The sequence below is a fragment of the Taudactylus pleione genome, unplaced genomic scaffold, assembly GCF_031769625.1.
Source record: "Taudactylus pleione unplaced genomic scaffold, aTauple2 ptg000842l, whole genome shotgun sequence".
NCBI classification, from domain to species: Eukaryota; Metazoa; Chordata; class Amphibia; order Anura; family Myobatrachidae; genus Taudactylus; species Taudactylus pleione.
The window spans coordinates 1,026,318-1,054,071 of record NW_028285244.1 but is presented as its reverse complement, the minus strand read 5'-3'; the positions used below and the strand labels follow the sequence as shown (position 1 = coordinate 1,054,071).

Here is a 27,754-nt window from a genome sequence, read left to right as displayed (position 1 = left end):
GTGGCGTCTTACCTTCTCCCGCATCAGCTCCAGCATCTTCTTCCAGGTCCCAGCGGTCACGCGCGGAGCAATTCTGACTGCTACGTCTCAGCAGCGGCATTCCAGTGAGTATTTTACCTCCTATCCCTAATTGTAATCCCTAACCCTCCCCCTAGTGCCTAACCCTAACCTTTAAGATGTCGATATTTCACTTGGTGACATTTAAGATGTCGACATTGTAAACATGTCGGTATGGTCACTGTCGAACATCTAACCGGATACCTTTTAATCACAAATATCTTGTTTATAACATGCTGGTACCAAGAAAACATTTTAGTCTAGGGAAAAAGCGCAGTGTGGTCATAGAGAAGATGGAAGAATGTTAAATTCTGTTCATTGCAAACGGGTTTTGGTAAGTGATAATCTGTTATTAGCAGGCCGAGATCTAGAGTTTGTGTTTGAGGCAGGAATTGAGACTTTTACAGCAACACAAAATTGCTGGTGTCTGAGACATGTACCTTAGGCTGTGTGCTCACAAACATTTGTTAATTCCCTCTTTCCTCCATTACGTTTCTGACAAGTGAACAGAGGGGAGAAGGAATCTCATTCAGATCATCAATCCCTGTAGAGGGATGCCAGCGCACCACACATTACTGTCTTCCCATTGCGGGTACTGTAATGGGATGGGAAAAGGCAGCGTGTTCTTTATTTTCCCATATCTCAGCTCTGCCATCCATGCCTGTCATCTCTCCATAGAAATCAATTATCTCCACGTGTGCTTCCATCTTCTCTCCATACACTTTTGTCTAAAGCAAAATTGTGGTGAGACAATTAAGTAGCACTTAGTTACACAAACCCCAACTTTCTCTCTCTCTCTCTTTTTTCTTAGAGTTCTATTTAGGTTTAGGTCCCTTCATATTTTAGATTCATAAAAAAAAGCACTAAATGTCAATAGATTTACAAAGAAAGGAGGTATAAGAAATAATAATTAGGGATGAGCGGGTTCAGTTGTCAGAAAACCGAACCCACCCGAATTGCGGGGATCCGGGGTGATCCGAGCAAAGCTCGGAGCTCCCTGCCTGCCCCGGATCCCTCTCCTGAGGCAAAACCTCACGATCTGCTGTCGGATCTCGAGGTTTTACCTTGAGCGGCCATTTTTTGAAAATCCCTTTGCCTTCAATGGGCAAAGTGCTGATTGGCTGACAGAGCTGTCACGGCTCTCAGCCAATCAGCTTTAAGCCCATTGAATGCAGGGAAAAAACAACTAAAAGAAGATGGCGCTTGTTCCCGCCGCCGGCACCCCCCACTGCCGACACACCAGCTGTCGGCACCCCCACTGCTGACACCACCGGCAGCCTTGCTGCTGACACCACTGGCTCCCTCATGCTGCCGATACCGCTGGCACCCTGCATTGAGAACACCCCCGCTCTGCTGACACCACCGGTACCCTGCACTGAGGACACTGCCAGCACTCCCACACTGCCATTCCATGTACTGAGGACACAGTCAGCAACCCCTGCACTGCCGACATAGCCAGCAAACCTGCAGTGAAGACACCGCTGGCACCCCTGCACTGCCTACACCGCCAGTACCCTTCACTGAGGACACCGCCAGCACCACAGCACTGCCATCCCATGTACTGTGGACGCCGTCAGCAACCCCCGCACTGCCAACACAGCCAGCAAACCTGCACTGAAGACACCGCTGGCACTGCCAACACTGCCGGTACCCTTCTCTGAGGACACTGCCAGCACCGCAGCACTGCCATTCTATGTACTGAGGACACCATCAGCAACCCCCGCACTGCCGACACAGCCAGAAAACCTGCACTGAAGACACCACTGGCACCCCCGCTGTGATGACACTGCCGGTACCCTGCACTGAGGACACTGCCCGCACCGCAGCACTGCCATCCCATGTACTGAGGACATTGTCAGCAACCCCACTCTGCCAACACTGCTGTCACAGTAAGTTAAGTGCACTATTGGTGTATCCAACCGACACTGTATCCGTGTTGGAAATTGGAAGCTGAACTGCCACATGTTAGTGTCGCCCACTGTGTTGCTTAGCTTAGTCAGTCAGCTAGCTGGATGCAACCTTTTGGCCTTAACTAGATGAAAAAAATAATATTGTGAAGTGGTCAAAATTGATTGGAAATGACTGGAAATTAATGTTATTGAGGTTAATAATACTGTAGGAACAAAAACCGGCCCATTATATGTGATTTTAGCTGTTTTTATGATACTTTAAGAAAAAAATCCAGATCTAAAACCGAAAAACAAAACACCAAGAAAAAAAATCCAAAACCAGATTCAGATCCAAAACCAGGGGAGATCCAAAACCAAAACACGAGTGTCGGCGCACATCTCTAGTTCTGAGTTCTCTTCTGACTGACCATTTGTATCCTCTATGTTCAGATGCTGTCTCCGGTCTCTCCTGCACTTGTGATCTGTGCCGGAGGTGGCTGTGATGAGTGCAGCTTCGGCTGTCCGATCCGGACACAGTGGTGTTCAGACTTGCAAGGAGCTGCGCTTGTGGCACGTAGCTTCAGTCACCGCCTGCGTTGAAGCTACTGTACATGCCACAAGTGCAGCTCCTGGCAATTCAGAACCCCACTGAAGAAAACTTAGAACACCGGTCAGAGGAACACTTAGAACTGGAAGACGGCTAAAATTTAGGGTAAGATAGGGAAAGTTACTTGTGTCCGTATACGGGCAAGCAGGCACTACTTACCCATAGAAAGATCTTTAAACGGAATCAGTATGTAATGCCGGCAGCTCATTTAGCCACCGGATGAAATACCTACATCGGAAGCCCGAACGGTCTACATCCCAGCAGGGGCTGGTAAGTACCGTAACCCTCCCCTGCCCCCCCCTAACCCTTCCTTAGGGGTGCCTAACCCCCCCATGGTGGTGCCTAACCCTAACTCCCCCTTCCCGCACCTCCCGGAGGGGTGCCTAACTCCCCTTCCCCTAGCCTAACCCTAACCATCCCTGGGGGGTGCCTAACCCTAAGTCCCCCCAGGGGTGCCATTGCCTAACCCTCCGAATCCTCCCCCTAACATCTAGAAAGCCCTTCATTCGGCTACAATGCTAACACCATCTGAGGCTGAACTTGGTGATTGTAGGAGATATCTGTGATTTTTCCTGCCTTAGCCTGTTGTTGAATAGCCCCAGTACTAATATTTGCCTTAATCATGTGGAAACTAAGAGGCCTGGTTATTAATTTTTACTCTACAGCCCCAAACATTTACATTCCTTAACGCTGCACATTGTGGTGATTTAGAATGCTTTTTTGGGAGTAATTATTATGTACATGCAGAAATAGTGGCTCTGATAAGAACCTGTCCCAGTGAAGACAAAATTAGAAAGTGATAAGTACTGTAATGCCAGGTTCAGTCCTGACTTGCCTAATAGGCGTGGGCAGCCATATGGATGCACCATGTATCATTTAATGCTGTAAAGCCATGTTTCTAGTACAGGTGCCCCGACCCCCTCACTCCCTTCACAGCTCTCACTGACTGCCTGACAGACACAGTCTCACTTCTCACCCACCCACCCATGGCCTTCACCGCCAGCCACTAGCAACAAGCACACATACACCACATCCCTTTTCTGATAGGTGTGGATACAGATGAGAGGGATGAGGTTGAGGAAAAATATGAGAGGAGGTGTGTCAGAGATGAAAGAGAATGGGGGAGTGGGGAGAGAGATGAAAGACAGACTGGTTTGGGGGTGGGGGGGAATGTTTAAAATTGAGTTCACTACAGCGCAGACTCCATGCTAGTTCCTATGGGGAGTCTTCCTTCCCAAACTAAGATGGCCGCGAAACCTAGTACCTAGAAGATGCCCGGCATCTTCTTGTCATTGTGTATGAGAAATGGCGTGGTACACAGCAGTTCCAGTGATACCTGCAATTTTTACCTGCTCCAAAGCGTTTCCAGAGTGATCCTGCAGCACTACCCGCATCCTGCATACACTCTGCTCAGCAGGGCCGTAACTAGGGTAGTGCAACCTATTAAAATGGCACCGATCGCGGGGATCTTTATATAATCCAAAACCCGCGAGAATCCGACAGCGGGAGGATGACGTTTTGCCTCGGATCTGGAAGTTCGGGTGGGTCCGGTTCTCTGAGAACCAGACCCGCTCATCTCTAGAACTAACCTAACATACATAAACTCATTATATAATCTAAATCTATCCCATGTTCTGAACTTTAGCCTACACAGTCACTTGTGCCATGTAATAACATGCTGATAAGCATTTTAGAGGAGTGAACATCTATTTTGCAGCCTTAGTCATGTGCTGGTGGAAGAATGAATAAAGAGTTTTATTTTGTGATAAGGGAAGCCCAACTTATTCCAACAATGTATTGTGTTGCACTGAATTCATCATACACCTGTACCAACATCTGTATCTACCATATATCATGTGACTTTGCTGTGAATTATGCATGTATGGGGATCACAACCATGAAATAACCATGGCAGAGGAAAGTGACAGAGTAATAAGGTGTACTATCTGCAAAGTGCCACTAATAAGTTACACTAACAAATGATTGTCTGCTATATCACAGCTGATGGCACTGACTTAACACAGTGCTGCCGGTTATGTAAAGTGGCTGCGTCTTTGTGGGTTAAGTTGATGACATTTATTGTGCTTTCAAAATGTCTGAAGGTAGTTACTTCGTCCCTCATATAGTATGGACAGGAGGAGTTGTTTCTTATGCAATTGTATGTGTGTGATGATACTGTCACTTGTAATCAGTATGGAAAACAATATAAATCTGCGCTATAGGATGTTATTAAATAGCTGCACCACATCAACAACAGACTATAACATGCACATTGATAATACTTGTAATAATTGGTACCCATTACTCTGGCCTCACTGTATGCACTGGTCCGCTTGTTGGCATGAGCTTTTGCTCGTACAATTGATACGCATATGCTATACCCTATGATGAGTGTGCTGAATCTCTAATCCGTGTATATGGGCAGAAATACTCTTTGAGTGAGGGCGGCTTTTTCATACACAAATTGGGCTAGTTTACACAGACAACTTGGAATCTGGTCCAATGTCCATCAGAGACTGTGTGCAAAATGTGGTGTAATTCTATTCCTAGAACCAGCTCATACTGACAGATTTCACCTTCTCTTACAAAATGCCAGTCATGTCTTACATAGGGCTAGATTTACTAAAGCTTTTAAAAATTTAAATTGGTGATGTTGCCCATAGTAACCAATCAGATTATAACTATCATGTCTATATTGCATCCTAGAAAGCGATAGACCGAATCGAATTGGTTGCTATGGGAAACACCACCACTTTCACTTTTAGAAGCTTTAGTAAATCTACCCCATAGACTTAATAATTTAACAAAATACATCTATATTTGAATACAGTAATGGAATACTTGCCTACTCTCCTGAAATGTCTGGGAAATATATCTATATACAGCATCTGACTGTGCCTGCCTCCCTTCCGCATCCACTAGGCAGGAGGTTGTAGGCGGGATGCACTGTACTGAAAAATGCAGTCAAACATCCAAAAATTCAGTTCTCGGAGGTTTGACCGCAATCAGTTTGCACCAAAGAAAACCTTCACAGAGCTTGGATCCAATAGGCAACACTATCTATAGATGGTGTTGCCTAATAGAAGCCTATTGGCTTCTTATTGGTGACTTCCCCCAGACTGATCCAATAGGATCCCTCTAGAGCAGGGGTGGGGCACCTTTTTTATGCCGAGGGCCATTTTGATATATATAACATTGCTCGCAGGCCCAGTGCAGATCACGCCCCCTCTGTGTGACATCACATGGGGGCGGGACCATAATCGCCGGTGGTTACAATGCCTGGAGCATCCTGAGGATGCTACGGGGAGCGCTACGGGCAGCGGTGTGACCGTGTCTGAAGCATCCTAAAGACGCTCCAGGCAGCACAGCTGCAGATTCTGGCTGCATGGTGCCATTCTAGGCACCCTGCTAGCCAGATGAGGCTAGCAGAAAAAAGCTCAGAGGGCCAAACCAAATGAATCCGGGGGCCTTATATGGCCCCCAGGCCTGATGTTCCCCATCCCTGCTCTAGAGTCACCCATGGCATGCGCATGCTGGAGCGCTGCGTAAGCCCACTGGGTGCCGAGAACGGGGGACGGGAATGCCCCCAAGATCAGCACACATAAGTGGTGTGGTTTTGCGGAGCGAAGCCACGTCTATTCCGTGAAGCCATGCCCCCTTCCACATGCACACGCCTGCATCACGCAGAAGAACTCCGACCAGCCGCACCAGGTGTCACCCAGTAAACCTGGAAATCCACACACCGCAAAATACAGCTCTTATCGGAAGAGCTGTCCTTTGCTTAAATGTACATGCATACAGCGTTACCAAACGCGCTAAGCGTGCAATCAGTGGCGGGATGCATCACTTCCAAAATGCGATGCTTGATGTATCCCGTCCTGGGACTAGTGACAGGTTTAATTTGGAATTGCTTCATCATAGCACTGTGCAGCAGGGGGCGGGGCCATGACAATCTATGTGACGTTGACACGGCCATTGAGCTTGCCCCAGGGACCTCCCACAGAGTATGTAAAAAAAGAAAGAGGGTAAGAATGAACCACTGGGGCATAAGCAAAGAAACTATTCAGAAGCTTTTAGCAGTTTAGTGTAGTCCGACCATTGAAAGATGATATCTGAATGGATGCTGTGAGTTACAACTTACAACACATCATTGGTTTTTGTCTCATTTTTTTAAATAAGCTTCATTGCATTGTTTAAAAAAAAAAAGGTGTTATTTTATCATTACACTATTTAAACTACTTTTATTTTTTGTTATATTTTTCACAGCAGATGGTCCGGGAGCAATACACCACAACGACTGACGGAACAAGCCTAGAGCATCCAGAAAGGCAGTATGTCTATAATATTGGGATTTACGGCTGGAGAAAGCGTTGTCTTTACCTGTTTGTTCTTCTCCTCCTCATCATCCTAGTTGTGAATTTTGCTCTAACCATTTGGATACTTAAAGTCATGTGGTTCTCACCAGTAAGTAATGTCATCTCCCTTACCTTGGTATTCTAATGTGCAGAGCCAATGAGGTTCCAACATTTATTTCAATAAGGGAAAGTGTCAGACTAGGCTGCTACAACTATAGTTATGTCCTTTATCATTACAGAGTACCTGTGGTGTTTAGCTGATTGCCCTATGTCAGAAAAAGAGTTATGTTGCGCATTTCCCATATGTACCAGGCTCCGGAATACGATACTTTCCGGAGCTTGGACCCATTAGGCAATGCCATCTATAGGTGGTGTTGCCTATTTAGAAGCCTTTGGGCTTCTCTTCTCAATGCTCACTGAGAGGGATCTAATTGGATCCCTACCAGTGCGCCCGCACGTCAACCGCACATATGCAGATAGGACTTCTTGGTCATAAACATGGTTAGGTATGGAGAGGGAGAGGGTTTGGATACCAGGGACGTGCAGTCAATGTAGGCAGAGCCTCCCCTGTCATACTTCTGAGACTATATATATAAAAATTATCAGAATAAAACATCTTCTTTGTTTATTGTAATCATTTTTATAGTTAACACTTACCAGCTTTGTGGAGCTCCCTGGGATACGAGTGATGAGGCAGCAACAGCTCAGCCTCGCTTCTGTATAGTCAGACACTCCACGGGCAGTAAGCTGCAAAGAAAAAGCCTAATAGAGGCATGCCTTTAAGTATGGGGGGCGTGCCTGGAGCACTGATGGACACCCTGGATGTGTCATGTGACCAGGAAGTGCACTGCAGTGTTTAGAGATCGGAGCTCAGCAGCTAGAGAAGACACAGTGATGCAGGTAGGATAATCAATGGATGCTGAAGCCTAGTGTAGTGAGGGGAGAGTTACAGTGAGTAGGGAGTGAGACAGGTTCCCAGCACTCAAACCCATCCCCATGTGTGCCTCCCCAGCCATTGACCTCACCGCATGTCACTGTTCCCAACATACCACTAAACACACATTGTTGTGGGAGAATTCTCCCGACGTTGTTATAGCACTTCGATACCATACTTTTATCAACTTTGTATAATAGTTGATCTCTGCTGATTTTCTGTCTGCAAGTTCACCATAGCTGTGGCACTTTCCTGTGGTAACTAATCCAGTGTCATTGACAATCTGGTCGGATATATTGACGGGTTGGGTATGGGTTGCCGGCAGTCGGGATCTCGGTGGTCAGAATGCCGACGCAGGGATCCCGACAGGGTTAACGTACCGACATTTGTTGGTTGGTATGCTAACCCTCCCCCTCTTAGTCATAAATTACCCACAATATTACTGGGAAAGTAATAATTCCATTTATTCCATGATAAACATACATAAAGACATAGAAAAAAATCCAACAATAGCAAACACAGGAGTGTGGTTTCAAATAAAAAGCCTTCTCATCAAGGTTCGGCACTGTGGTGGGCTGGTGCCAGATTATAGCATAAGGTCCCTGGCTCAGCAGCTCTGCACCACTGCAGAAAGCTTAGTAAAGTCCATGGTAGGCTGGGTCCAGTAGACTCCCTCCAGTTCACATGCAATTGTTGCTGCCTAACCCTTCCTTTTTGGTGCCTAACCCTAACCTCCCCCTCCCTGCACCCTAAACCTAACCCTCAGTGCCTAACCCTAACTCTTCTCCTAATACCTAACCCTCCCCTAACCCTGATACTTATCTTCGGGATGCTGACAGTCGGGATGCCGGCAGTTGGGATTCCGGCACCGGTGTATCGACCATCGGCATCCCACACACAGGGATGCAGACTACATCCGATATGCCTGGATGCAGACTACATCCCATATTGACCTGACACATTTAATTGAAGGCAGTTCCTAAAACCAACAGTAAATTAACCTCTCGGCGGTCACCGTAGGAATACGACTTCCTTCAAACCAGTTGCTTATCTGTGAGTTCACTTTAACCTGACACATTACATTTCCAGAAAAACTTGGTGCCAAAATACAACATCACAGAATGGCCTTTCATACGCTTTCTTTCAGTCTCCATAATGCCTTTCTTCTGCAAATAAGCAACAGCTTCCCTTTTCTTGTGAGTGAAATCCCATATCTTCATAATGCTATGTTCAGCTAAACAGTCAGTTAGCCACGAGGTAGAGCGGACAGTAGACACCTGACAGATGTTCAATGAAGTTGTCCCTTTAATACTTAAGTACTGATGAAAGTCATATTCTTTGCTACCTGCAGGTTTTGATAGCTTAGAAGAATTCAATATAATGTTCTTTTTGTAATCATAGAGTGATAATGTTGGGGTGTAATGGGCCTACGCTTATACTTGCACCTCGCTCAAACCAAATGTTACCATCCTCTCCTGGTTTGAGGGTCATCTGAAAAACACAAATATTAAACATTGGTGCAAGTAGCAGGCTGTGGGTTTGTCAATGTAATGGATCCAGGGTGGGCTAAAAATGTTGAAAGTCTGAAACTGGAGCTTCAGGCGACTGGAGCTGGATTAGAAGTCCAGATTATTTGTATGGACCTTTGAACTTGGGTAATGGATAGAAGGCAAAGAAGGAAAATGTGTTGCAGAAGTCACAGGGAGCATTGGAGAGTAGAAAAGTGAATGCACTGAAAGGTTAAAACTTGAGGTTAGTGAAGAAGACCTAATGACATAGGCACACGGCAATGGAGGTGAAATAGGGAATTTGGTCATCAGGAAGTGCATAATTGTCTGTGCCACACCTACTGATAATTGTAAAATCTCATCATTTTGCAAGAAAAATGGTTCTGTGTGGGGTCACTTTCAGGACCATTGCAGCTGCTGGGATTATTGCTCAACACCAGGACACTGGCACTTCTTATGCTTACCTCTGTTGACCACTATACAAAAGTCCATGGTGTTCAGATACAGATATCAATGCTCCTTTAACCGACTCTATGGTGAAACATCACATATTGGTAAATCTTGGTAAGGAATTCACTCTACTTTGGCCATGAGCTCTTACAGTACAGTGTTTACAACATTTGGTGGCTACTGGGGTGTGGGCCATGAATTTATGAGAATTGGAGTGAGGGGATTATTAAAGAGTGCAGATTGGGTTCAGTATACTGTCAGACACATTTCATGTCTAAAGCTGGGTACGCACTTGTCCCATCTGCGTTCAATCCGACCCTCGACCGACCAGTTTGTCCGACATTGGACAAGCGTCTACCCTCACCTGACCAATGCCTTCAACTGATCCAGGTTGGCTCAAATGATTTTTAAACATGCTTAAAATCCAATATGCTGGTGACCAATCTCCGGAGCAGCAAAATCTGCTGGCTAATTAACACCAGGTCCCGGGCATGGCGGTGGGCCGGGGTCCAGAGTGACCCGGCAGAGGCTGCGAGCATGATGGCAGGTCTGGATCCTGGAAAAGTTCTGCAGTGGCTGTGGGTCCAGCGGTGGTGGTTTTCCACTGATATCCCACATGTACAATGTCAGCCAGGGCCATTTAAAAAATGGCACTGCAAGCCATGAGTGGCTCGCTCGCTGCACCACTTTTGAAATGGGCCGCACGTTGAAGATGGCCATCATCACCCCCCTTCAAGCCAGCTGATATTAGCCAGCACAAGATAGTGTCAGAAGACTCTAGATGTCCTGGAAGATGGCGACCATTACAAAAGAGCTTAAACAGGCCATTGCCTACCAGGTGAAGATGTGTTGAAACAATTGTTGTCCTGTCTGTATTTTAATATTTTCTTTACAGACAGACTACAGTTGCCAACAAGCCCTTAATGTCCAGGCATACTGGCACTTATGGTTTCACAAGTGCCATCATGCCGGGACAGGCTTGCTGGTGCCTCTAGTCTGCCTGTAAAGACAATATTAACTCTTTTAATACCATTAACACTGCACCCATTGCCATCAGTGATGAGGGGAATAGCCAAGGAATTCCAGCACTGGATGGACCAGTTTGAGGCTGGTTAATGTGATGCCAGGGGGTCCCTGAGCTGTGTGTCTCCCTGCTATAGCATTAGCCCCACAGCTGGTTCAGCCATCTGCTGGTTATAGCAAAATAGAGGGAAACACACGCCGTTTTTTCCCCCTATTTTTCAATACCAGCCCAGGTCCAGGGCCTAACTATTGATTTGGGAGGGGTCCACACATTTTTTTTTAAATTTTGATCAATTAATCATTTAATCTCTAGGGGATGTCTTGGAGATCTGCTGAAAAATTGGACAAGTGTGTACGCATAGATTGGTTGTAGAATTTGCGACCAGGTCTGCAGTAGGGATGTATAAACAGTGTAATCTGGGGTTGAATCTCCTGAGGGTTAGACAAGTGTGTGTCCAGCTTTAGAAGAATTGAAGCATACATTTATACACATATGGATCCATTGCCGTCTCAGAATATGTAGGCCAACATAGAATAAGGGTAAGCCTGTTGGGGTTCTGGAATCAAAGGTTGATAAACTAATTTACAGTCTAAAGATTATTATTATTATTATTATTATTATTATTATTATTAATAATAATAATAATTAAAATATAATTGACATTATGTAGTTTTATTTTAATTATTGATGACCTCCAAAACCAGTCACTTGTGATTGTTCATCGTCCTTGTTATTTCTTAAAATCCATCTATTTTAATTGTATGACAAAATGTAATTCTTCTCTTTCAATGTTTGCAAGTTCTTTTATTATTTAGTTAATCTTTTAATTTCTATTTCTCTGTGTGCTGATTATACAATTAATCACGTCGTTAAAGATTTTTTGCTTAAGCTTTTGCAATAAGTTCTAGAGCCTAATGTTGTAATTAATCATTTTTCAATTGATGTTAATTATTATAGATATCAGCCTGTTAATGTTCCATGATTCAATTTACTTTTACTTGAGTCCCTTCTTCGTCGTATCCACTAATTGATAATTTTCAGTTTAATGATTAAATAAATCTAAAAAGAAGAGAAGGCAACTTTGTATCATTATCATCACCTCAACTTGGGGGGAAAGAGGAATTTCTACTTGTAAACACTGTATTAGTATTATAGTAGCAGTGGTATTTTAATTAGCCTTGATTAAAAGAGAATGTAAATAGCTCTGAATTCATTTTCCTCCATATCGCTTGTTTTGTATCAACCAACAACCCCAGAGACCACTCATCCTTATAGCTTCAGAGCTTAGTGACCATAAACCTCGGCCATGTTCCATATATGTGCTCTCTGGGCAGTGCAAATGTACCATGCTTTGCCTCAAACATATATGTATGGAAGAGAGCATGATTTACACAATTTCTTCTGTAGGCAGTATTCTGTTGATCATTATTTGCTCCTCAGCCGTCTGTCACTGTCTCAAATAATCATACTTACCTACTTTGAAATGGTGCCCTACAAGAGATCTGGGATGGAGAGGTCCGGATGGAAAGTGCAGGGGGGCAATTGCATAATCTCAACCACACCCCCTGTGACTTAATGCCGCATTTCACTGTATTATAGTTACAATTAGTGACTCATCTATTGTTGTCTGCTTTTCATGACAGCTTCCTACATGTTTCTTATGTTCAGCATTACAGTGGGTTGTCTACATCCCGGCGTGTGGGATGCCGATGGTCGATATACCGGCGCCGGAATCACGGCAGCGTCAGAATCCCGGCTCCAGAATCCCAACCGCCGGTATCCCGAAGGTAAGTATCGGGGGTTAGGGGAGTGTTAGGTTACAGGTTATGCATTAAGGGAGGATGTTTAGGTTTAGGGTGTGGGCATGGGGAGGTTAGGTTTAGGCACTAGGGGGGAGGTTATCGTTAGGCACCAAAAAGGGAGGGTTAGGGTAGGGAGAGGGGAATGGTTAGCATACCGACCAACAAGTGTCGGTATGTTAACCCTGTCGGGATCACGGCATTCAAATTATTTTAGATTCATTTAAATGTATCGGAGTGCTATTGGACAAGATTTTGCGATAATCTCCTCCAAGCCCTAAAATTTGCTTCTGATTTAAATCTTCCAGTAATGGGAAATGCAATGAGGACAAACTTGCCATTGGCAAATTGTGAAATGATATTGGAGGGAGCCTCACTAAACTAATGCCATCTGGCTTCCCTCCATTCAGCAGATAGGAGAGGGATGTCTGCAGATCCCGCCCCTTCTCTCCTGCTGTGCCCTGCATGGAGGCTGAGAATAGTTCAGGGCATGAAGAGTGTCTGTTTTTCTTCGGGCCCCTGCATTTAAAATTCATGGAGGGTGCTGACAGGAATTGTTAACAAAATAAATGGATCCTGTTTCTCCTGCAGTCTCTCCACACAACCTGGATAACAAATGAACAGGTGTTGATATCACAGGAACTCCCATTTTCTCAGCCTCCCTGCCTGGTACAGGAGGAGAATGGGGGAAATTTGCAAAGATCCCTCGCCTCCCCTGATCTCCTGCTGCAGCAGTGCCCATCATGAAGAATGAGGAGAGGGATCTTTGCAGATCCTTTCCTCATTCTCTCCCTTCCCCATGCCGACACTGTGACACATGCACAGCTGATGACACTGCTGAGCCCATGTTACTCCGAGCTGCATAGGTCTGTGCAGCACAGCTCAGTGTGATGTTCTGGGTTGTTTGTGGACCCGGGGTGGTAGCAGGAGTGATCACAGAAGCAGATTTAAAAATAAAACTAGAATTTTTAATAAGTGCTTGAGTAGACAGATAATGGCAGTAAATAAAAGTCCAGGAATATATAATGTGCACAAGAGTTCTGTGGTGGGAGTAAAAGGGTTAATGTCCAAGTAGAAACAATTAAAGCTGTCCAGGTGTGCAGGTAGTGAAACTGAAAATAAACAAGCCAGGTATACAGGTAGTGAACTGAAGCGCAGGATGTCAGCAGGCTCAGGCACTCAGGTATGGGCAAGGGTGATGGAGGAAGCGGGGTAGTCCAGTGGGAGCTAGGAGCTGACAGGCAGACTGGCAGACAGCGAATTCACAGGAACAGGAAAGCACAGAGAACTCCCTCTCAGCTAGGCTGAGATACACGTTGCACTGGCAAAGAAGGAAGGCACTGACCCTTCCTAAATACCCCATGCCGTGCTGTTACTGGCCGGAGGGAACATGTGACTCACCAGGATTGGCCAGCCGCATCACATGGCCAGAAGGCAAGATGGCGGCGCCCATGCCAAACGAAACGGAGACACCGCCAGGCCTCACCAGCACAGAGTGACAACAGGGCCGCACAACAACGAGCGCAGCCAAAGCCCCCCGCCAGACACCAGCTCCGCCACCAGACAGCCCGCGCCACAACGACCTCACAGGTAACACCCGCCTAGCGCCATGCTGAAATATCCTGGTCGTGACAGTACCCCCCCTTTTGGGGTGGCCTCAGGACACTCACCAGGCTTCTCCGGGTGGGCAGAATGGAATCTCCTGATGAGCGTGGGAGCGTGGACATCACGAGCATCGGTCCAGCAACGTTCCTCTGGACTGTAACCTTTCCAGTCCAACAAATACTGAAGATGACCTCTGCGCAGACGAGAGTCCAAGATCTGGGCGACTTCAAACTCAACTCCTCTCTCCGTCTGGACTCGAGGAGAAGCAGGTAGAGCATTATGGAACTTATTCAGGACTAGGGGCTTTAATAAGGAAACATGGAAGGAATTGGGAATTTTTAGGTATGGGGTTAACTGTAAACGGTAGGCCACTGGATTAATGACTTCTGTTATGGTGAAGGGACCGATGAAGCGGGGTGCGAATTTCATAGACGGAACTCTTAGACGAAGGTTCCGAGTAGACAACCAGACCTGGTTTCCTACTTGCATGCGTGGAACTATTCTACGCTTCTTATCGGCCTGGGTCATATAGCGAGAGGATGCCTTCAACAAATCAGACCGTACTTGAGTCCAGATGGCAGCAAAATTCTGCACCGTGTCCTCCACGGCCAGAACATCGAAAACAGGCAGGCTTCGAAATTCGGGAACACGAGGATGAAGGCCATATACAACCTGAAATGGCGTTTGGTTAGTTGACGAGTGGTAGGAAGCATTATGTGCAAACTCAGCCCACGGCAGCAAGGCAGCCCAATTGTCCTGGGAAGATGACATAAAAATTCTTAAGAAAGTCTCTAGATCTTGATTTACTCTCTCGGTGGAGCCGTTGCTTTGCGGATGGTAGGCCGTGGAAAAGTTTAACTTCACTTGAAGAACAGAACACAAAGCCCTCCAGAATTTTGCAGTAAACTGCACACCACGGTCAGAGACAATTTCAGCAGGAAGGCCATGTAGACGAAATTTGTGTTGGACAAACAACTGTGCCAGGTCAGGGGCAGAAGGTAATTTCTTCAACGGTATATAGTGGACCATCTTAGAAAATCGGTCTATTACAACCCAGATAGTGTTGAAACCTTGAGAGACTGGCAGGTCTGTGACGAAATCCATGGAGAGATGCGTCCATGGACGTGATGGAGTAGGTAATGGAAGCAATTCCCCAGCTGGAGCTTGTCGTGATGATTTATGCTGGGCACAGGAGGAGCAGGAAGAGATAAACTCCATTACATCTGCCTTCATAGAAGGCCACCAATAGTGTATTTTCAGGAACTCCAAGGTCTTCCGAGTGCCTGAGTGCCCTGCGAAGCGAGAGGAATGTGCCCAAGTGAGAAGCTGCTTCCTTAATTCCGGGGCCACAAATGATTTTCCCGTAGGAGGCTGAAGTTGTAATGCGGCGAAAACTCTTGATTCTAAGACAGGGGTATTGCTTTGATTTTCAGATTGATCATCACAGAGGAGAGATCTCGATAGGGCATTAGCCTTCTGATTAAGTGCTCCAGACCGGAAGGTCAGGGTGAACTGAAACCTGGCAAAGAATATTGCCCAGCGGGCTAAATGAGAACTCACACATTGGAGGTTTTTGAGAAATAGGAGATTTCTATGGTCCGTAAATACAGTAAATGGAAACTTGGCGCCTTCTAGCAAATATCTCCATTCCTTCAACGCCAGCTTTATAGCTAGTAGTTCTTGCTCACCTATGGCGTAGTTCCTTTCGGCAGGAGAGAATTTTTTAGAAAAGAACCCACACGGATGGACTCGGTTGTCCTCATAACGTTGAGACAAGACTGCTCCCACAGCTTCAGATGATGCGTCTACTTCCAACAAAAAAGGCCTGTCCAGATCGGGTTGTCGAAGAACTGGTGCTGAGATAAAGGCCTGTTTTAGAAGATGAAAGGCAGACTCTGCCTCAGGTGACCATTGGGCAGGATTAGCACCTTTGCGGGTCAAGGCTGTAATGGGAGCCAGCAGTGTAGAAAATCCCTTAATGAAGCGTCTATAATAATTTGCGAAGCCCAACAATCTCTGGATGGCCTTCAGTGTCTGAGGTCGGGTCCAATCCAGAATTGCCTGTACCTTCTTGGGGTCCATTTCTAAACTGGAGCCAGATATTACATAGCCGAGAAAAGGTACACTGGGCACTCCAAAGACGCACTTCTCCAGTTTGCAGTAAAGGTGGTTTTCTCTCAAATGGGTCAGAACTTCTTTAACATGTTCTTGATGTTTAGCCACAGAGGGTGAAAAAATCAGTATGTCATCCAGATAGACAACAACAGAAACATATAACAGATCCCGGAAAATCTCATTAACGAAACTTTGAAAGACAGCAGGGGCGTTACACAATCCAAAAGGCATTACTAAATACTCAAAATGTCCATCTCTGGTATTAAAAGCGGTCTTCCATTCATCGCCAGCTCGGATACGAATGAGGTTGTAAGCCCCTCTTAGATCTAATTTTGAAAAAATGACAGAGCCCTTGACCCTATCAAACAACTCAGTAATCAGGGGAAGAGGGTATCGATTCTTTACAGTAATGTCATTAAGGCCTTGATAATCGATACATGGTCTTAGACCACCGTCCTTCTTGCCAACGAAGAAAAACCCAGCTCCGGCAGGTGACGTAGAGGGGCGAATGAGCCCCTTTGCCAGGTTGTCCCTGATGTATTCGGTCATGGCTTGAGTCTCAGGCAAGGACAGCGGATAGGTATGACCATGAGGTGGTATCTTATCAGGTATCAATTCAATTGGACAGTCCCATTCCCTATGAGGGGGTAAGATATTTGCTTGTTGTTCAGAGAAAACGTCGGCGAACATCTGATATTCCTTGAGAATGACAGAAGAAACTAATGGAACTGTCTTTCTCACAGGTCGAATTTTTGGAAGACAGGATTTCTGACAGTCCATACCCCATGACAGAATCTGAATAGAACTCCAATCACTCCTGGGATTATGTTGACGTAACCTGGGTAGACCAAGAACAATTTCTTGAGAGGCCTCTGATATCACCAGGAATTTTAAGGACTCAGAATGAAGTGCCCCAATTCGGACAAATACTGGTTGAGTCTCTTTGGTGACTATCCCGTTAGTTGGAGGGCGTCCGTCTATAGAGGTCAGAGAGATGGCATGGTTGAGAGACAAACAAGGAATCTGAAATTTATCTATGAAACTAGACGTTATGAAATTTCCGGCTGCTCCCAAGTCGAGTAGAGCAGTAGCAAAGACAGGTTTGGGTTTAAGATCCAAGGCTAGGGTAATCGTGAAATCTTAAATTTTTGGAGACTGGTTCATAACTCCTAACTTGATGTCTCCAGGGTCAGTTAGGATTTGGCATTTCCCGGTTTACGGGGGCAGGAGATCAGCAGGTGACCGGACTCTCCACAGTACAGACAGAGGTTCTTTTGCATTCTTCTCTGACGTTCTTCTTTAGAGAGGTGTGTATGATTCACCTGCATAGGCTCCTCTTCAAGAGGGGAAGGAATGGGACGGGTAGAAATGGAAGGGGTAAATGACCTTTGCCGGTCAGTTCTGTTTTTTTCAGCCTGACGTTCCCTGAAGCGTAGGTCAACTTTGATACACAACGAAATCATGTCGTTCAGATTAGTAGGAAGCTCTCGAGTGACTAGATCATCCTTTAGTCAGTCTGACAACCCATGCCAGAAGGTCGAGGTGAGGGCTTCCTCATTCCATTTGAGCTCTGATGCTAAAATTTGAAATTGCACGGCATATTGACTGACAGGACGGACCCCTTGTCTCAGTGTCATGATGTTTGATGATGCTGATACAGTACGCCCAGGTTCATCGAAAATCCTCCTGAAGGATGACACAAAGCCTGCGTAATTATCCAGCAGCGGATCTGAGCGCTCCCAGAGTGGGGAAGCCCATTCCAAGGCCTGGCCGGATAACAGAGAGACTATATAAGCCACTTTAGTTCTTGCAGTTAGAAAGTTGTCAGGCTGCAGGGTAAAATGTATGTCACACTGATTTAGGAATCCTCGGCAGAGTTTAGGGTTGCCATCAAATTTACTTGGTAAAGGAAGATGTAAGCGGGGAGATGATCTGCCTCCTGTATTCCCAAATGCTAAAGCGGATGTAGATGCTGGTACTCCAGGGGTAGAAAAGGAAGTTTGCAAACTATCCTGTCGCTTGGACATCTCTTGCAGAAATTGAGCCATCTGATGCTGCATGTTTTCCAGATTTTCTAAACGACCAGAAATGCACCTGAACAAATCCACTCCAGACTCCTGATCCGTGGCCGGCTCCATGTGGCCAGTGCAAACTGTGATGTTCTGGGTTGTGTGGACCCGGGGTGGTAGCTGGAGTGATCACAGAAGCAGATTCAAAAATAAAACTAGAATTTTTAATAAGTGCTTGAGTAGACATATAATGTGGCAGTAAATAAAAGTCCAGGAATATATAATGTGCACAAGAGTTCTGTGGTGGGAGTAAAAGGGTTAATGTCCAAGTAGAAACAATTAAAGCTGTCCAGGTGTGCAGGTAGTGAACTGAAAATAAACAAGCCAGGTATACAGGTAGTGAACTGAAGCGCAGGATGTCAGCAGGCTCAGGCACTCAGGTATGGGCAAGGGTGATGGAGGAAGCGGGGTAGTCCAGTGGGAGCTAGGAGCTGACAGGCAGACTGGCAGACAGCGAATTCACAGGAACAGGAAAGCACAGAGAACTAACTCTCAGCTAGGCTGAGATACACGTTGCACTGGCAAAGAAGGAAGGCACTGACCCTTCCTAAATACCACATGCCGTGCTGTTACTGGCCGGAGGGAACATGTGACTCACCAGGATTGGCCAGCTGCATCACATGGCCAGAAGGCAAGATGGCGGCGCCCATGCCAAACGAAACGGAGACACCGCCAGGCCTCACCAGCGCAGAGTGACAACAGGGCCGCACAACAACGCGCGCAGCCAAAGCCCCCCCCCAGACACCAGCTCCGCCACCAGACAGCCCGCGCCACAACGACCTCACAGGTAACACCCGCCTAGCGCCATGCTGAAATACCCTGGCCGTGACACTCAGCCAATGGAGGTAGCCCTGGGCAGTTGGGCGACACAGCAGGGTTTTCAGAATACCAGAGCCTGATCCTCAGCCTCCAGTCTTCAAATGGGGGCTATTTCAGTGAGCACAGCCTACTGATGGCTCCCAAATCAGGCAGCCGCCACAGCCTGCAGAGATAGATAGATTATATATATATATATATAAACACACCGGCGGCACTCTGTGTAAATAAGGACTCAGACCAGCAGGCAGGGTAACTTCAACGTTTCGATGTTAATCCATCCAATGGATTAACATCGAAACGTTGAAGTTACCCTGCCTGCTGGTCTGAGTCCTTATTTACACAGAGTGCCACCGGTGTGTTTATATATTGGAGCCCCGCTGTGGAGCTTCTCCGGAGGGCACCTGGAACATTGTGTACAGTACATGGGAGTGCCACCCATACAGTTTGTTATATATATATATATATATTATATATATATATATATATATATATTAGGGGTGAGCGGGTTCGGATTTCTGAAATCCGAACCCCCCCGATCCGAGTCCGATCCGAATCAGGCTCGACTTTTCCCGCCTGACTCGGATCTGAAATCGAGGCAAAACGTCATCATCCCGCCTTCCGAGTCTCGCGGGTTTTGGATCCTATATAAGGTACCCGCGTCGGCGCCATTTTCTCACTCGGCTGTGGACAGTGAAGAGGGAGGGTGGGAGTTAGGGCTGTGTAGTGTAGTGTAGTGTAGTGCTGCTGTTGTCCACTACTTCAAAGTCCATAGGGGCTGGCTGTGTTGTGCTGTGCTGCTGTTGTTAATAGGGGCTGTGTCCACTACTTCAAAGTCCATAGGGGCTGGCTGGACTGTGTTGTGCAGTCAGTTCTCCATAGGGGCTGTGTCCACTCCAAAGTCCTGTGCAGTGTCCCAGTCCTAAAGGAGTGCTGTAGTGTTGTCCAGGGGGTGCTCTGTCCATCAGGGGTGCTCCCCCCAAGTGCTAAAAAAATAATATATTTTCTGTGTTTGTGAATTGTGTGCGCAGTAGCCGCACGTGCATCAACAAAGTAGTGCCAAGCATGCGCCTGTGTCATAAGTAAAGGGCCGGCTGGCTTGACCGTTAAAGGGTGCTGTAACCCCCGAAAGTACACTCCAATCCAAACCAAAAAAAAATTCTTTTCTGTGTTTGTGAATTGTGTGCGCAGTAGCCGCACGTGCATCAACAAAGTAGTGCCAAGCGTGCGCCTGTGTCATAAGTAAAGGGCCGGCTGGCTTGACCGTTAAGGGTGCTGTAACCCCCGAAAGTACACTCCAGTCCAAACCAAAAAAAAAATTATTTTCTGTGTTTGTGAATTGTGTGCGCAGTAGCCGCACGTGCATCAACAAAGTAGTGCCAAGCGTGCGCCTGTGTCATAAGTAAAGGGCCGGCTGGCTTGACCGTTAAGGGTGCAGTAACCCCCGAAAGTACACTCCAGTCCAAACCAAAAAAAAAATTATTTTCTGTGTTTGTGAATTGTGTGCGCAGTAGCCGCACGTGCATCAACAAAGTAGTGCCAAGCGTGCGCCTGTGTCATAAGTAAAGGGCCGGCTGGCTTGACCGTTAAGGGTGCTGTAACCCCCGAAAGTACACTCCAGTCCAAATCAAAAAAAAAATTATTTTCTGTGTTTGTGAATTGTGTGCGCAGTAGCCGCACGTGCATCAACAAAGTAGTGCCAAGCGTGCGCCTGTGTCATAAGTAAAGGGCCGGCTGGCTTGACCGTTAAAGGGTGCTGTAACCCCCAAAGTACACTCCAGTCCAAACCAAAAAAAAAATTATTTTCTGTGTTTAGCCGCACGTATATATCAAATCGGTATAACATAAATGGAGGACCAAACTTTCTCCGATAAAAATAAAATAGAGAAAGATCAAGAACCACTTCCTCCTAGTGCTGAAGCTGCTGCCACTAGTCATGACATAGACGATAACATGCCATCAACGTCGTCTGCCAAGGCCGATGCCCAATGTCATAGTAGAGGGCACATACAATCCCAAATGGCAAAGTTCAGGAAAATGACCTTGAAAAAGACATTTAAATCAGCTGAAGAGAAACGTAAACTTGCCAATATGCCATTTACGACACGGAGTGGCAAGGAACGGCTAAGGTCGATCCCTAGTATGTTCATGACTAGTGGTTCAGCTTCACATGACGATGGAAGCCCTCCTCCCACTAAAAAAATCAAAAGAGTTAAGCTGGCAAAAGCACAGCGAAGAACTGTGCTTTCTAAGAAGATATCACAAATCCCCAAGGAGAGTCCAAGTGTGGTGGTGGTTGCGATGCCTGACCTTCCCAGCACTGGACGGGAAGAGGTGGCTCTTTCCACCATTTGCACGCCCCCTGCAAGTGCTGAAAGGAGCACCCACAGTCCACTTGCTGATATGCAAATTGAAGATGTCACTGTTGAAGTACAACAGGATGAGGATACTGGTGTAGCTGGCGCTGAGGAGGAAGTTGGCGAGGAGGATTCTGATGGTGATGTGGTTTGTTTAAATCAGGCTCCGGGGGAGACAGTTGTTGTCCGTGGGATGAAAAAGCCCATCACGGTCATGCCTGGGCAGAAGACCAAACATTCCACCTCTTTGGTCTGGCAATATTTCTATCCAAATCCGGACAACAACTGTCTTGCCATATGTACCATATGTAAAGGTGAAATAAGTAGGGGTAGGGACGTCAACCACCTAGGAACATCCTCCCTTATACGGCACCTGCAGCGCGTTCATAAAAAGTTACTGTCAAGTTCAGAAACTTTGGCTAAGACCGTAAGCAGTCCAGGGACACCTAAATCCCGTTGTCCTGTTGTATCCAAGCGCCTGCAAACCACACCGTCAACTCCCTCCTCATCAATTTCCTCCTTAGTCAGGATCGGAAGTAGTCCTGCAGGCCATGTCACTGGCATGACTGACTCTCCTATCCGGGATTCCTCTGGAGGATCCTGCATTGCTACGCCTACTGCTGCCGCTGCTGCTGTTGCTGCTGTTGGGAGTCGTTCATCATCCCAGAGAGGAAGTAGGAACACCACTACTTTTACTAAACAATTGACCCTCCAACAGTCCTTAGCGAGGAGGATGAAGTACGACAGCAGTCATCCTGAAGCAAAACGTATAACTGAGGCCTTGACTGCTATGTTGGTGTTAGACGTGCGTCCGGTATCCGCCATTAGTGCAGTGGGATTTAGACAATTGATGGAGGTAGTGTGTCCCCGGTTCCAAATCCCGTCTAGATTCCACTTCACTAGGCAGGCGATACCGAGACTGTACAGAAACGTCAGAAAAAGTGTCCTCAGTGTCCTGAAAAATGCCGTTGTACACAATGTCCACTTAACCACGGACATGTGGACAAGTGGAACAGGGCAGACTAAGGACTATATGACTGTGACAGCCCACTGGGTAGATGTATCACCTTACGCAGCAACAGCAGCAGCGTCACCAGTAGCAGCATCTCAGAAACGCCAGCTCGTTACAAGGCAGGCTACGCTGTGTATCACCGGTTTCAGTAAGAGGCACACCGCCGACAACCTCTTAGAGAAACTGAGGGAAATCATCGCCCAGTGGCTTACCCCACTTAGACTCTCCTGGGGATTTGTGATATCTGACAACGCCACCAATATTGTGCGGGCATTACATCTGGGCAAATTCCAGCACGTCCCATGTTTTGCTCACACAATAAACTTGGTGGTGCAGAATTTTCTGAAAAGCGACAGGGGCGTGCAGGAGACGCTTTGGGTGGCCCAAAAAATTTCTGGCCACTTTCGCCATTCAGCGACTGCGTGCCGAAGACTGGAGCGCCAGCAAACACTCTTGAACCTGCCCCGCCATCACCTGAAGCAAGAGGTTGTGACGCGGTGGAACTCAACCCTCTATATGCTTCAGAGGATGGAGGAGAAGCAAAAGGCCATACAAGCCTATACATCCACCTATGACATAGGCAAAGGAGGGGGTATGCACCTGACTCAAGCGCAGTGGAGAATGATTTCCGTGTTGTGCAAGGTTCTCCAGCCCTTCGAACTTGCCACACGTGAAGTCAGTTCAGACACAGCCAGCTTGAGTCAGGTCATTCCCCTCATCAGGCTTTTGCAGAAGCAGCTGGAGAAAGTGAAGGAGGAGCTAAGACGGAGTGATTCCGCTCGGCATGTGGGACTTGTGGATGAAGCCCTTCATTCGCTTTGCCAGGATTCCAGGGTGGTCAATCTGTTGAAATCAGACCACTACATTTTGGCCACCGTGCTCGATCCTAGGTTTAAAGCCTATGTGGTGTCTCTCTTTCCGGCCGACACAAGCCTGCAGAGGTGCAAAGACCTGCTGGTGAACACACTGTCAGCTGAAGCGGAACGTGACATGTCAACGACTCCTTCTTCATTTTCTCCCGCAACTGGGGCTGCCAGGAAAAAACTTAGGTATCCTAAGCAACCCACTGGCGGTGATGCAGGGCAGGCAGGACCAAGTTTGGACATCTGGTCCGGACTGAAGGACCTGGCAACAATTTCTGACATGTCTACTGTCACTGCATATGATACTGTCACCATTGACAGAATGGTGGAGGATTACATCGGTGACAGCATCCAAGTAGGCATGTCAGACAGTCCATACCTGTACTGGCAGGAAAAAGAGGCAATTTGGAGGCCCCTGTACAAGCTGGCTCTATTTTACCTGAGTTGCCCCCCCTCCAGTGTGTACTCCGAAAGAGTGTTTAGTGCAGTCGGGAACCTTGTCAGCGAAAGGCGTAGGAGGTTGCTTCCACAGAATGTGGAGAAGATGATGTTCATCAAAATGAATTATCAGCTCTTCCAGGGAGACTAGCCTCCAGAAGGTACAGAGGGACCTGTGGTGGTGGATTCAAGTGGGGACGAGTTAATACTTTGTGAGGATGAGGATGTACACACTGAAGAGGGTGAGGAATCGGTGGATGAGGAGGATGAGGATGACATCTTGCCTCCGTAGAGCCAGTTTGTGCAGGGACACATTAATTGCCAGCTTGTTTTGTGGGGGCCCAAACGAACCAATCATTTCAGCCACAGTTGTGTGGCAGACCCTGGCGCTGAAATGATTGATTTGTTAAAGTGTGCATGTCCTGTTTATACAACATAAGGGTGGGTGGGAGGGCCCAAGGACAATTCCATCTTGCATTTCTTTTTTTTCTTTGCATTATGTACAGTTTGGGGCCTAGTTTTTCTAACTGCCATCCTGTCTGCCACTGCAGTGTCACTCCTAGATGGGTCACGTGTTTGTGCCGCCCACTCGTGTCGCTTAGCATAGTCATCCAGCTACCTCGGTGCAACCTTTTGGACATAAAAACACTACTGTGAGGTGTTCAGAATAGACTGGAAATGAGTGGAAATTAAGGTTATTGAGGTTAATAATAGCATAGGAGCAGAGAAACCAACAAATTCTGTGATTTTAGCTGTTTTTATGCTTTTTTTAAAAAAAATACAGATCCAAAACACAAAACCCAGAACCCAAAACACGGAAGGGTGGTTTTGGCAAAACCAATCCAGATCCAAAACACGAAGAAAGATCCAGATCCAAAACCAAAACACAAAACACGAAAAGTGGCCGGTGCACACCCCTAATATATATATATTGCTAAACCTCAAATGCCTTTGTCCCAAATACACAGATACAGTATCAGTGTAGTCTCTAGATATAAGAATGTCATGTATTGTTCAGCTACTGGATGTTTCTATTGCTAAATGCCATGTGTTTTTAAAATCATAATCTAATCAAAGGACATTAATTAACTAACTCTTCTCACACAACTTACACAGTGAATATCTCACTGATTGCTACTGATTACAGTAGCAGTAGTATATGTGCACCAGCTGTCATACGCATTGCCTACATTGTTTCAAGCCATTTGCCAGTAAAGTGTCCTATTTGTTACAATAGAACAGATGGGAATGTGCTTTTTTTTTTTTTTTCAGGTAGTTGATCATCCTGAAGTGTCACCCAATACACCAAATACTGTGTACATGTCAGTCTAATGTATGCCTAGTACAGTAATGGTGAGTACAATTAAAATGGACGATATGAACAATATCTATATCGATCATATCGTTATCGTTCATATCGTGCATTTTTCGGTGGCCAACGACTTGCGATGCGCAGGCACGTATGTACGATAACTATATCGACCATCGTCCGTGCATGCAGGCCAACCTGGTCAATATCGACCAGGTTACTATAGGGACCCGCAATTGCGGGTCGTTGGCCATCGTTGGTGGGTTCATGGTGTGCTGGATGTTCGATATCGACCCGGAATCCAAACAATTCCACGATCTGCACTGGTTTTATAAAAGTTACTCACTTTGAGGAACACTGCTAATCAATTTAATAAAGGGAGGAAAGGTCAGGGGCAATGTGTAGGAAGATGGGAAATTGGATCAATACGTTATTTCCTCTTTAGATGCATATCTTACATTTGATATAAAAGTAACTGTTCTGTGTATTCTTGTGAAATCCAATGCATTACTTTATTATATATGAATTTATCTTTAAAACTCTGCCAAGGGAAAGTGCAATAGTTCAAACAGACTTTAAAAATGTCAACTCAAGTTTCTTTTTCATTCATATTCCCCAACTGATAGCTCTGTGATTTCCTCTTGCTATATATTTCTATCTGTTTTATCAGCTTATCTGCAGATCTAAGGAATAACTGTATAGCAGAATTTGGCCAAATTGTTTCTGCAGACTAAAAACTAAAATAAATACTTGCACATAGAATCATTTAAGAACAATGCTAGTTAAAGCGTAGACAAAGCACAAAGCAAAGTAAGAAAGTGAGGGGTAAATTTACTAAAATGGGAGTTCTATTAAGAAGTGATGTTGCCCATAGCAACCAATTAGATTCTACTTCTCATTTATCTAGCACCTTCTAGAAGATAATACCTGGCATCTGATTGGTTGCTATGGGCAACATCACTTCTTAATAGAACTCCCATCTTAGTAAATTTCCCCCTTAATGTGGTACAGGTCCATTCACTCACATTATTTTCTATCAGTAGTGTATTCCAGTGTGGTATAAAAAAAAAATTAGAAGTGCCATCTTGTTCTGAAAGTCAGCATTCGGAATGTTAACATGGACAGAATGTCGACACGTCAAATGTCGATACTGCCAGAATGTTGATATTGTGAATGTTGACAATTGGCATGCCCTAACTCTAAAATCGTCTGTCAACATTGTTTGTCAACATTCGCAATATCGACATTCTGTCAATGTCAACATTGTAAATGTCAACATATTAAATGTCGACATTTTGTCCATGTCAACATTCTGAATGTGAACGCACTGAACGTATACCATCTATTCAGTTTAATAAACTATTAACTGTGCTGTCAATTTTGTATAGTAAGCTGCAAATCTATCCAAACCATGCTTAAATATAGACATAAAAGTTAAGAAGTTCAAGATAAGAGGGTTCATACAAAGCTTTAGGGGTATATTTACTATGGTGCAGGTTTTTAGAAGTGGTTTTGTTGCCCATAGTAACAAATCAGATTCTACTTAACATTAATCTAGTATCTTCTAGAAGGTAATAGCTAGAATCTGATTGGTTGCTATGGGCAACAAAACCACTTCTAAAAACCCGCACCTTAGTAAATATACCCCTTACTTTGAACAATCGCTAGGCATGTTGAACAGTAAGTTAGTCAGCTCTGAAATATTTGTAGAAACGCGTCATCATCTACAGATTCATTTTACTACTAAAGCAGAGGTTCCCAAACTTGGTCCTCAAGGCACCCCAACAGTCCAGGGTTTAGCAGTATCCATGCTTGACCACAGGTGACTTAATTAGTACCTCGGTCAATTTGATTTAACCACCTGTGCTCAACCATGGATATCTCTAATACCTGAACTGTTGTGGTGACTTGAGGACCATGTTTGGTCTGGTCTGTACTAAAGCATTCAAGGGAAGTGGGTGGGATCTGGACAGGAAGCCTTTCTGTGAGAGGTCCATGAAATTGGGGAGTCTCCGGGACATTCTGAGATCTAAGCATGTAAAATGATGCTCTACATTAATTTTAATGGGTTTTTTTGGACTTTGTAAACTTACAGCATTTTAAAATGTCTAAAGTTAGCAGCTACTGCTATCAATGAATATTTTACTAGATAATTAATCTATATATCTATATATTAATAGCAGAAGGATGACTTTTATGAGTGACATACTTTTATGATGCCGTTGTCTGAGCAGGGCACATCATATACCAAATTGAAGGTTTTAGTCCGTAGATTAGAAGATAAATATTGGCGTTGTAATTGGTTACTTCGCTCGGAGTTATGTGGCAAAATGTCCAACTGCCATTTACAATGCATAATCATTGTGCTCTGGGAAATGTGACAGTTGGTGAACTCTCCCTGTGCACTTGCTGGGTGACCTGGAACATGTGACCTGCTGGGAAGACTGGAAACTGTGTCAGTTACTGAACTCTCCCTGTGAATCTGCTGGGTGACCTGGAACATGTGACCTGCTGGGAGGTCTGGAAACTGTGACCGTTATTTGCAGC

The 27,754-nt window shown here is 45.7% G+C and overlaps 1 protein-coding gene across 3 annotated transcripts in view; it reads left to right on the top strand.

Moving 5' to 3' along the window:
* Nucleotides 1-27,754, top strand: part of SGCG (sarcoglycan gamma) — a 344,151-nt gene that overhangs the window by 179,497 nt on the left and 136,900 nt on the right. For 2 of the 3 annotated variants that reach the window (XM_088458607.1, XM_088458606.1), the window contains one exon: nucleotides 6,820-7,017. In XM_088458607.1, coding sequence (XP_088314733.1) covers nucleotides 6,820-7,017 — 198 coding nt within the window. The remainder of the gene's footprint in view (nucleotides 1-6,819; nucleotides 7,018-27,754) is intronic. The other variant, XM_088458609.1, reaches the window with a different exon arrangement.